This window comes from Barbus barbus (assembly GCF_936440315.1).
Source record: "Barbus barbus genome assembly, chromosome: 19".
In the NCBI taxonomy this organism is placed as follows: domain Eukaryota; kingdom Metazoa; phylum Chordata; class Actinopteri; order Cypriniformes; family Cyprinidae; genus Barbus; species Barbus barbus.
The window spans coordinates 2,641,346-2,653,627 of NC_136747.1; the positions used below are offsets into that span (position 1 = coordinate 2,641,346).

General features: G+C 37.2%; 1 protein-coding gene across 1 annotated transcript; it reads left to right on the forward strand.

Annotated features, from left to right (window-relative positions):
• The first annotated feature begins 970 nt into the window (after window positions 1-970).
• Window positions 971-10,105, forward strand: LOC306885162 (tripartite motif-containing protein 16-like protein). Its single transcript, XM_079441518.1, has 6 exons — window positions 971-1,392; window positions 1,578-1,685; window positions 1,812-2,045; window positions 4,942-5,089; window positions 5,226-5,273; window positions 7,533-10,105. The coding sequence occupies exons 1-6, from the start codon at window positions 1,057-1,059 to the stop codon at window positions 8,054-8,056; spliced, it is 1,398 nt and encodes a 465-aa protein (XP_079297644.1). The 5' UTR covers window positions 971-1,056; the 3' UTR covers window positions 8,057-10,105.
• Window positions 10,106-12,282: the final 2,177 nt, after the last annotated feature.

Sequence of the window (12,282 nt, forward strand, 5' to 3'; positions counted from 1 at the left end):
GCTATAGAGCAAATCAGACAACACTGTTCTTTTAAGTCACTAAATATTAAATTTTTGTTATGAATATAGAAAAACAAGAACTCGTACAAACCTGAGACTGAGAACAACTTACTTAAGATACTTTTTCAAGTTAGATGTTCCTTCGAAGCCGAGAGACGTTTTGTTGCAGGTAAACAAAAATGACATAGCATACTGTGATGTTCCGTCCTTTTTCGCATTTATAAGTGAAATCGTCTTTTTATTTCCATGACAATTACGCACTTGGCTCTGATTTTCTCTTGGATTTTAGTGAGTCGTCACTCTGCAGGCAGGCAGCTGTTTAAACAGAGTATCACCAGTTGCCTCATGGTTAAAATTTTCAATCATTTTACATTAATATTCAAATAAAATTTTAAATGACATTATCAAAGTAATCACTTTGTAACTGTAATTTGATTACCACCCATTTAAAATGTAACTGTAACGGAATACAGTTACTGGTATTTTGTATTTTAAATACATAACGACTTTTTACATGTATTTCGTTACTCCCCAGCCCTGCTAATATCACAACAGTCAGAGCCACCTTGTGAACTACTCACTAATTCATTTATCAAGAGTTTCCTGTTAGTTAGTGTGTTACTCATTTGTTCCTGTGTAGTTATTTTTTAACAATGGAACAGTGCTTTAAAGTGTTACTAATTATTTAACATGAGGCTTTTCTGAATGTCAGAGCAGCTCTGGTCTTGGAGAGCCACTGTCACGCAGAGTTTAGCTCCAAACCTGATCAAACTCTCCTGCCTTTTAGCTTTCTAATAATCCTGAGTAATTTGGATGCAGTATTAGTATTTTTATTTTGTAAAGGTGTTTATCCAACTTTGTGTTCTCACTAACTCTGAGTTTCTGTGTGAGACTGACATCTAGTGGACATTTCAGTATGAGAGTTTACAGACTTACAGGCACTCCTGTTTTGCACACGTCTCTCAAACACAGAACCAGGAAACTCAGTTAAAAGAAACTGAAACTGATCTGCTGTTGAGCTGTTGTTTGTGTGTCTGTTTTGCTGTAGACGGTGAAATGGCTGAAGCCGGTGTTTTTTCAGTGGAGCAGTTCTTGTGTCCAGTGTGTCTGGATCTCCTGAAGGATCCAGTGACCATTCACTGTGGACACAGTTACTGTAAGAGCTGTATTACAGACTGCTGGGATCATGAGGATCAGAAGAGAGTCTACAGCTGCCCTCAGTGCAGACAGACCTTCAGTCCAAGACCTGCTTTAGGTAAAAACACCATGCTGGCTGAAGTGGTGGAGAAACTGAAGAAGACCGAACTACCAGCTGCTGTTCCTGCTGGACCTGGAGACGTGGAGTGTGACATCTGTACTGGAAGAAAACACAAAGCTGTCAAGTTCTGTCTGGTGTGTCTGGAGTCTTACTGTAAAACTCATTTTGAGCGTCATGAGGAGTTTCGCTCAGGAAAGAGACACAAAGTGATCTCAAAACTCTCCAAAGAAATGCTGTTGAAGAAGAACACTTTACATCATACCTTTGTGATAATGTTATGCAATTTTTCTCAGGTTTGCTGTTTTTATTTCTCCTGCAGAAACACTTGAAGGAGACACAGAGTGAAATCCAGCAGAGAATCCAGCAGAGAATCCAGCAGAGACAGAAAGATCTTGAGCAGCTGAGAGCGGCTGTGGAGTCTCATAAGGTGAGTTTGGAGAAGAAGAGAAGTTTGAGACTCAGTTTGAGTCTCCTCTTTCAGTCCCACTGAAGCCGCTGTGGCTCTCAGGCTGTGAGGAAGCAGTAAGAGCTGATTGTGATGTGTGTCTAACAGCGCTCTGCACAGACAGCAGTGGAGGACAGTGAGAGGATCTTTACTGAGCTCATCCGCTCCATTGAGAGAAGCCGCTCTGAGGTGACACAGCGGATCAGAGATCAGGAAAAGACTGCAGTGAGTCGAGCTGAAGGACAAATGGAGCGACTGGAGCAGGAGATTGATGATCTGAAGAAGAGAAACACTGAGCTGGAGCAGCTTTCACACACAGACGATCACATCCATTTCCTGCAGGTAACAGAGATCTAGAAAAAAACAGAGTAGACTTTAGCAAGATCTGCTGTTACAGCAACTTTAATTAACTGACATTTATTATCTGAAGCACACTGATTGACTGATTGAATAAGAATCATTCTGCTGCTGGGAATGTAGTCAGGAATATTGTCTCGTGATGTTGTTTTTACTGTAAAACTGGTTTCAGTCAGGTACTCTGCAGCAGTGAGGTGACCTGATGAAACATGCTAATAATAGAGACCAATACGCATTATATGACTCTTTTATTTGCCCAATTAAGCATTAAAATCATAGTCTTAAGCATGTTTAACCCTCTGGTACTCTCAGATCATTTTGTCCAATAATGTTTACATTTTGTTTGTTTCTTTAGATTTTTTTATTATTATTATTATTATTTTACTTCATTGGAATGGTACGAAGCTTGGTAAAGGTTTTGGCACTTGCTACATGAACACACACCAAAAAATGAATGGAGATGATTTGAAAAGGTTTAATGATCCTGAAAAAACTGATCCTGAGTCACACTTGTACTCATCACAGACACAAAATATGGTCTTGAAATGGAAACAAATGGGAAACTAATTTCATCTAGAGGACACAATTGGGTCTGCAACCAAACAACATTTCACTTAAAGCTTGTGCTGTATATCATCCTGAAATTTAAAACACAACTTTTTAAGATGTATGGCTTTGATTTTCTCACAGGTTTAGACCAGTGGTTCTCAAACCTCTCCGTGAAGTACCCCCAGCACGGCACATTTTGTATGTCTTCCGATATCTGACACACACAGATATCGGAATTAGACACACTGGTCTTGCACTAAATTTAAATTCCAATTTTATTTGTCACATACATATACATACATAGTACGACATGTAGTGAAATGTATTGTACGACTGTCCAACAAATTGTCCAACAAAATTAAGAAAAACCTCAAGTTTACAAAAATACAAATAGAAAAAAGGACAGTAAACATATATACAGAAATAAACTAGCAATAAAATAAAATAGAATAAAATAAAAATAGATATGAGAATAAAAATAGAATATGAAGAATAAAAATAGAATATGATTCTGCATAGATTCTATAAAAGTAAAAGTAAAGTGTATATAAAAAAAGTAAAGTGTATGTCAGTGATAAAGTGTCCGTGTGCTGTGCAGTGCAGTAAAGTGTATAAGTGAGTAAAAGGAATACTAAAGACAAATGGTATGTAAATCCCACTCATTTATCCTTACGTAACCTTCTACAACTGAGACTGACATTAGTGCAGATTGTAGTTGAAATTGTGCAAAGTGGAAGTGTGGGGTGATGTGCTTAGAGTGGAGAGAGGTTAAGACTCCGAATGGCCTGCGGGAAGAAGCTCCTCCTCATTCTCTCTGTGTTCGCCTTCATGGGGCGGAAGCGTCTCCCTGAACGCAGCAGAGAAAAGAGTCCATTGTTGGGATGGCTGAGGTCCTTCACTATCTTCCTGGCCCTGGTCAGGCACCGCTTGCTGTAGATGTCCTGCAGGTCAGGGAGCTCGGTGTGAATGGTACGTTCCGCTGAACGCACCACCCTCTGGAGGGCTCGTCTGTCCTGCATAGTGCAGTTCCCGAACCAGGAAGTGATGCTGCCCGTCAGGACGCTCTCGATGGTGCAGGTGTAGAAAGTCTTAAGCACCCGAGAGGGAAGTCTAAAGTCCCTTAAGCGTCTCAGATGGTACAGACGCTGCCTGGCCTTCTTCACCAGGGTGCTGGTATGACAGGACCAAGTCAAGTCCTGCGTGATGTGAACACCCAGGTATCTGAAGCTGTCCACTCTCTCCACTGGAGTCCCGTTGAACGTGATCGGCTGGTATGACCGCTCCTGCTTCGTACTGAAGTCCACTATCAGCTCCTTAGTTTTGCTGATGTTCAGGTGTAGACTATTCACCTGGCACCAACTCTCCAGGTTCTTAATCTCCTGTATGTAGGCCGTCTCGTCGTTGTCTGAGATCAGGCCCAACACAACAGTGTCATCAGCAAACTTAATGATGGTGGTGGAGTTGGAAGTGGCCACACAGTCATAATGAGCTGATGAGTTGAATCAGGTGTGATAGATGAGGGAGATGTACAGAATGTGCAGGACAGGTTTGAGAACCACTGTACAAAACATGTTTTATGCCCGAGATACACAGCACGATTTCTGATTGGCCACGATTGTTTCACGATGCTAATCTTTCGTGCAGTGTGTTTAGGGCTTTAGAGTAAAATATGATTTTTTGAAAATTTCATATCAAATTTTGCATTGTTCGTAACAATAAACTTCTATAACTTTTTTTTTCTATTTTACTTTTTTCTACTTCTGAAAAAATCTGGCAAGTGTCTTTTTTAAAAAGAGATAAAACTTTATCTGATTTATGACAGTTTCAGATAGAAATTAAATTTTCAGGTCTATGCTCAAACAGTGGTAAAGAGGTAATAAATTAATTATAATTACTGCATAAATATAATTTATAAACTTTAACCTAACCTGAAAATACAAAATATTAAAAACAAACAAAAAAATAACTAAAACATAGTACATTCATTTCAATGAAATTGAAAAAACAAAAACAATCATCGCCATGTGAGGATCACCAGAGGGTTAAACTTCTCTCAATGATGCATCATGACACAGTAAATATTTATTCACATATTATTTAATGTAGTGTTTTAAGTGGGCAGCTAAACATTACATTATTGAGGAATTAATTGAAAGAAAGCAGGTGTTTTTCTAGGCAGTCATGTTTGGAAGCTGGAACAAGAGACTTGTGAACTTTTACCAGAAATGTCTCTCACTCTATTTACTATTTCTTTGCACTCACTATTATTTTATCATTTCTTCTTTTTTAATAATCAGATGTATTTCTGGTTTATTGATTGTTATTCCTGCAGAGTCTTCAGTCTCTCTCAGATCCTCCTGAATCTACAGAAAACATCTCTGTCAGTTTCCTCTCTTCTTTTGATGCTGTGAGAGAATCTGTCCGTCAGCTGAGACACAAACTGGAGGATTTCTGCAAAGAGGAGATGAAAAAGATATCTGGTAAAATATTAGAGATTCATCTGCTGTCTGTAATGAGACAAACAGCATCTAATATTATCATGAAGATGTTCGAAATGTCTGAGGAATGGATACAGGCATGGTTTTCTCTCTGTGTTTATATCTGTTATTTTCTCAGTCACTCACAGTAACATTGTTCCCAGGACCAGAGAGGACTTCCTACAATGTAAGTCACTAACAAACACAATAACACACACTGAGATACTTCATCTAGTAAGTTTAGTTTAAAGTGACAGAAAACATTATCAGTGTTTTTATTAATCATGTGCAGTTTAGGCAAATTTATTACAGAATATTGCAGTTTACTAATTACTTCCCTAAGGTTCGAATCAACTTACTTACAGCTTACTCTGCCTTCTTGGAGGCTATTTACAGTAACTCCGCCAGCCAACGTTTGGTTGAGCTGGACAACATTACAAAACATGATCTTCTGACAACAGCTCACGTGGCATTGGTGGTAAATCACGGGCCATTTTTGATGCTATCGACCCGCGTTTGAATCTGTCTTTTGCTGAACTTTCTTTTCTCCCTTTTCAAATCTCATATCACATCAGAAAGACGTTTATTTTCAATAAAAATGAAGGAAATAATCGAAAAGTTGAAAATAAAGTATCAGGTAGGGCACCGACATGTCAAACAATAGGGATGGGCGATACCTCTTATTTTATTTTCGATCCAATACCGATATTTTCAAGCCCAGTATCGGCGATATTGATACCGATACCGATACCTGTAAACTAAAATTATATTTTAAATTATTAAACGAATATAAGCCATTTTTAAAGCCAAGTTTTTTTTTTTTTTACATTTCACAGGCCTTTTGTTTATACTGTCAGAAATTAGATATACTAAAATTGTATTTTAGCCCTTTACTGGGGCAGTAACCTCAAAACCTCAGTACCTTTGAGGGTACCTCATGAAAAATAAACATGGTGTTACATATAGTAAGTATTAAAATGTATTATTATTATTATTATTACCATGGTAAATTTGTGGTTACTACAGTTTTACTACAAATACTGTGGTAAACTGTGGTTACTGTAATAAAACCATGGTTAATTTTTTTAAAAGGCTGCCAGAATGGTGTACTCCTAAAAGTGAAACTTTAGCATATTGTTTTCTGACAGATTTATTAACAGCAATTACAGAAGATAACAGAATCCATTTGAACTTTTAACAACAGTTTAAATTGACTTACACAAACTAGCCTATTTAAAACATTTCACTGCTGGTTATACTCTGTATTATTGTGTATGTGACGAATACAAATCTTGAATCTTTAAAATAAATATTACATGTACACAAAAGTTTGGGGTTAGTAAGATTTAGTAATATTTTTTTAAATAAGTCTCATGCTCACCAAGGCTGCACTTATTTGAACAAAAATACAGTAAAAACAGCAATATTGTGAAATATAACCATTAAAATAACTATTTTCTATTTAAATGTAGGTCTATTTTAGAAATGTAATTTAAATGCATCTGTGATCAAAGCTGTATTTTCAGCATCATTATTCCAGTCTTCAGTGTCACATGATCTTCAGAAATAAATCTCATATCATTTGCTGCTCAGGAAACATTTCTGATTATTATTGCTGCTTCATATTTGTGTATGAATCGTGAATCAGAATTAATTGTATATATAGTAATAATGATATTTAATGTAATGTAATAATGTGGCAATGGTTTCTTAGGATCTACTTCTGCTTCTGATGCTTTTGGGAAACGCAGCTCTATTTGAACAAACACTGACTGAGCCATGCGTCAGCAGCGAACGCTGTCTGTGATTGGTTGGTTCTGTCTTTCAGCTTTTGCTTTGTTCCAATGAGCAGGAGAAATAGCTCTATCCAACACTATTGTTCGCTAATATAGTCTATTTTTCCATTTAGAAGCTTATTTTATGCACAGAGTTTCTTGATAAATAAAATTAGTGGTTAAAAAATGCACTTTAGAATCGATATTTTTATGTGAGGATCGATCCTTTCGATACAACACCAGTATCTAAAGTATCCATACCCTAGGATCGATCCGCCCACCCCTAATTAATAATATCAAACAACCAATCACAGTTCGTTTCGTTGCGGGGCGTGGAAATGTCGTCACAATAACAGACCGGTGTGTGAAACTCTTGATGTATTTAAACGATTCTTACAACAAATCCAGTACTTTTCTGAAAATGCAGCTTGACTTGTTTGTCTGTTCTGTCCAGATATCTGCAGCTTTCTGTGCTTGTGTGTGAATTGTAGACCTGCATGTGAATGTGTGAGCATTTGTGTTCATGTACAAGAAAAGAAAAGCATAACCTACTAAAATTAATCCATTTAAAAAAAAAAAATAACTTTTTCAATCTGAGTTCAAAGAGTTTTTTACAGTTTAACTTTAACAACCACTGATTACAGTTAGTTTTATGTGTTTTTCTTCATCAGATTCCCATCAGTTCACTCTGGATCCAAACACTGCATATAAACGCCTCCGTCTGTCTGAAGAGAACAGAGTGGTGACTTACACTAACACACCTCAGCCGTATCCTGATCATCCAGACAGATTTGATAGTTATTCTCAGGTGTTGTGTAGAGAGAGTGTGAGTGGACGCTGTTACTGGGAGATTGAGTGGAGTGGGAGTTATGTGTTTATATCAGTGTCATATAAGAGCATCAGCAGGAAGGGATCTATGTATGAGTGTGTGTTTGGACGTAATGATCAGTCCTGGAGTTTGTCCTGCTCTCCCTCCAGTTTCTCATTCTGGCACAATAATAAAGAGACTAAACTCCCTGTTGGCTCCAGCTGCAGGAGAATAGGAGTGTATGTGGATCTCAGTGCAGGAACTCTCTCCTTCTACAGCGTCTCTGACACAATGAACCTCATCCACTCAGTCCAGACCACATTCACTCAGACGCTCTGTCCTGGGTTTAGTGTTTGGGGTCGTCAGTCATCAGCAAAGCTATTATAACTATCTAGATTATAGAGAGATCTACACATTGTACTGTTATATGCTAACTCTGAGATGCATGATAAATCTGAATATTTATATTTTATGTGTATTCAGTTACCATGCACTTTTATCCAAAGTGGTTCACAAAAGAGAAACAGTGAAATGTTGTAGGTCTTTTATTTTATAATCGTTAAAGGGGTTATGACATGAGAAATCAACTTTTTGTATTAACATTATACTGCAAGTAAACCTCGAGGAACATGTTGAAATTGTCACGACCCCTTTAAAACAAAACTACAGCTGAACTTCTGTCACTGACAGTAACATATTGTAGGAAGAACTCTGCTTATACGCACATAAAATTTCCAGACAACCTGGCGTCGGCTGGGATATCCTCCCTAACTGCCAGCTCACCATTAAGTCGCCGTAAATTCAAAGGCATATCGCAAAGGATGACGTTTTTACGGGCGACTCGAAATAGTCAATTTCCAGACTTTCCAAACCAAAGACTTTTACGACCTCGCAACTATCAGCACATTCCTGAGAATGCGCGCCGTTTCTCTGTTGCGCTCCCTAAAACAGACAAAGGAATTCAACTGGTCCATGTTGCTATTGAAACAAAGAAAGAGAACCACACCTGGGAATTAGAAATGAGTCTTAAAAGGGGAACAAAAGTTATATTCGTTTCTGCTACGGAAACAAATTATACTCAAACAAAAACACTATATACCATATTAACAACCTATATATATATTAAAGGATGTTTTTGTTTGTGACATTTAAAAGCTGGTTGTGTGAACTTATGTAATCTTTTTTCATGTAATCGTTTTTATATTCCTGATCACTAGTTGTTCATTTTCACATGATTAATATGTGTATTTAGAATTTAGGATCTGTTATCAATGTATCTAACCCAGTAATATCCTCTGTGGTCACGTGTATTTTTGGTGCATATCGAAATATAAGTGTTTGGTTTCTTTAGAAAGCTAACCTTATGAAGAATATTATGGTTGAATGAAAATGATCCGCTTTATCAACCCGTGGTTACAATAACGGATAGAAACTTGCTTGCAATAATTTGTTTTATGTGATGAATAACTGACCAGATAATGTATGCAAAATACGCAGCTACGCAGGGCGGGGCTCTGCCCACAGAGACTCTTTCGATTGGACCACGCGCCCAAAAAGGCGGACCCCAAATCGTCCCGTTAAAAACGGATACTCAACCTCAGGAGTTGGAGTTTTTGAAAACAACAGGAGGACACGCACGCCAGCGAGTCTCTCGTTCTGCTCACGCTGCAAGCGCTTCAGGCCTCGAACATCACGGCGAAGCAAAGCAACTAACACAAAGACTCAGTTAAACTTTCAAAGAACTTTAATCTGAAACTTCTTCACGTCAGAACGAAGCCCGCCAACCACTGAAGAGCAACCGCGTCACACGACCAATCCGCACGCGATCCGTCTCAAGCAGAGCATAGGACTGAATTCACCTGAGGAAAAAGCCTGACTTTGAACCGAAGGAAAGACTGAGTTCGATCGAAACAACGCAAACGACAAAGTAAGGCAAAATCTCTTTACTGACTGAAACCGGGACTCCTCTCTGTTGCTGTTTAAATATAGCATGGTTCTGTCTATGAGTGTCCTCAGGTCGAAAAGCTAGCATTAAAACCTAAGTCTCTCTCTCTTCAGATATAAACAACTCGCTCCCATTGCAACGTATGTGTGTGTTCATGTCTGTTTATGTTGTCTAGTTAATGTGTTAGAATAGTGAATAAAACTTTGACTTTATTAAGAAATCTTTGTCTGTGTTATGTGATTTAACATGTCGTAACTATTTGCCAAAAGATCGCGTTTTACCTACGCTCATTGAGCTAACTTAGCTAACTCAATTTAACTATTTGATTTATTTTAATCGTTGGCCACGAATGAAATAAACAACGTGTTAAAAGATAACTGCTGTTATTAATGCTTGCTGGACAAGTCGTTAACAAGGCATAAGTTGTACACTCTGATTAATAACAATTAATCATATGAAGATCAACTCTTAAGAGTGATTCCCTAAAAGCTAAAAATTAAAATAAAAATATTTGTGAAAGGATTAAATTCCTACAGATATACAGTACTACAACTGAGCAAATACTTTATCACATTCATCTAATATTGATTGTAAAATTGTTTGTCTACGAAAAAATGGTTAAAATGTCATTCTTTAAGTCCCTATTTTAATTATTCAGGAGTCCCAACTGAGTCTTAAAAACAAAGAGTTAATCTTATCACCCAAACTCAGTTCAATTGATGAAGATACATTAAAACATCTTGGCCAAAAGACTGAAGATGCAGAATGGGGTTGTTGTTTCATGATCCTGTAGGAAGGGATCTGATACAGCTGTGCTCGAATTACACATAAGAGGACCTTTAATAAGGTGAACTCAACATTGAAACACAGTGGAAATCTGCATTTGAAGATGTTTTATCTCAATGATGATCCAGAGAACTTGGGTGCATCTGAACTAAATTCAGTCAAAGCAATAATACTTCATTCTTATGTCAATGTGATACTGTTTTTCAGTTTGTTTTTTTCCTTCTTTCAATACATTTGCAGTTATCACATCTGATTTTTCTTTGTTATTATGATGTATGGAGTGTAGATTGATGTGAATGAAGAATAAAGGATTTTAGCATTAGGCTGCAACATAAAATGTTGGGAAAAATGAAGGGGTCTGAATATATTTTAGTACAGTGACAGATGCCTACTGAAATAAAACCATCTCACTGTTTGATTTTATTGTACAGCAGGTTTAAAAAGTCTCCAGACTGGTTAAAAACAGCATGCTGCACAAGACAACATTTTTCACACAACGTACTAAAATTTATTGATTAATGAACGTCTCTGTTTCATATTTAAGACAGCAAATGAGACAATAGGGAATAATCAAAGAGTAATAAAAATGTACAAACTGATGATTTTCAAAAAGACATCACATTTGTCAAACTGTGTGAAAGACAAGAGGACTAAACTCAGGATCACATTTCTGCTTCAGTATTTACACTGCGAGTATTTATGTTCAGAGATCTTGTCTGTTGTGCTACAGAAGCCCCTGTCGTTTCAGATCCTCATAAGTCTTCTTGTTGACCACGTTTCCGCTGGAGTCTTCATATTCCTCCTGCAAGATAAAAACACATGTTCTTTCTGATCTCATAAACATCCAGTCTCAAGATTTATTCCTGCTTGAAAACTTCACTAATCTCTCTCCAAAAGGATCGAATCAAGCAGCTGAAGCAGAGTTTTAACAGCTGATTAGCGTTGGTTAAACCAGATGCTTCAGTCAGAGCAGAGCTGTACAGCTGAATGTGACTTCCCTCACCGTAATGTCTGACTACTGAATGTGTTTCAGAATAACTCACCTCTGTGTCTGGCTGCCAGCGCTCTAATGCTTTCTGTGACTTCAGCTTTGACCAGACTATTCCAGAGAAAAGAGAAAAATGCATTTTAATACAGGGACAGATACCATTAGGGACAGTTTCCAGAGCCGGACCCTTTTGTGTCGTTTATTAACATGCATCAATATTCATTTATAGGTATTTTTCTCAACTTTTAAATGGTTTAATATGGTAGTTTGTCTTTCTGTATATTTTCAATATATTTTGTAAAGCTCAGTGATATATGTTGTGCTCCATGCAACAATCTGGTCTTTTTTCCCCCCATTTATTAAAATGTGTTCTTCTCTTATCATGGACAATTAAAATTTGTCAGGGGGACAATTATAACCCCGTTATTTTTTTAATTAAATGATTACTGAAAATAGATATTGGTAAAAATGTATCTGTATCTCCAACAAATAGCTTGTAGTGTCTTGAGTTTGAACTCTATTGGGGTTAGACAACACGTTTCCGGACCTACTCATTGTGGAAATCATACTCTAGATTTAATACTGTCACATGGAATTGATGTTAATGGTGTTGAAATTCTGCAGCAAAGCGATGATATCTCAGATCATTATCTAGTCTTGTGTAAACTCCATATAGCTGAAACTGTCAATTCTACACCTTGTTACAAATATGGTAGAACCATCACCTCTACCACAAAAGACTGGTTTGTAAGTAATCTTCCTGATTTATCTCAATTCCTCAGCATATCCAACAGCACAGAAAAACTTGATTATGTAACAGAAACTATGGACTCTCTCTTTTGTAACGTAAACATAATATGTAATTTAAAGGGAAACAGTTTAATTAAGCTCAAA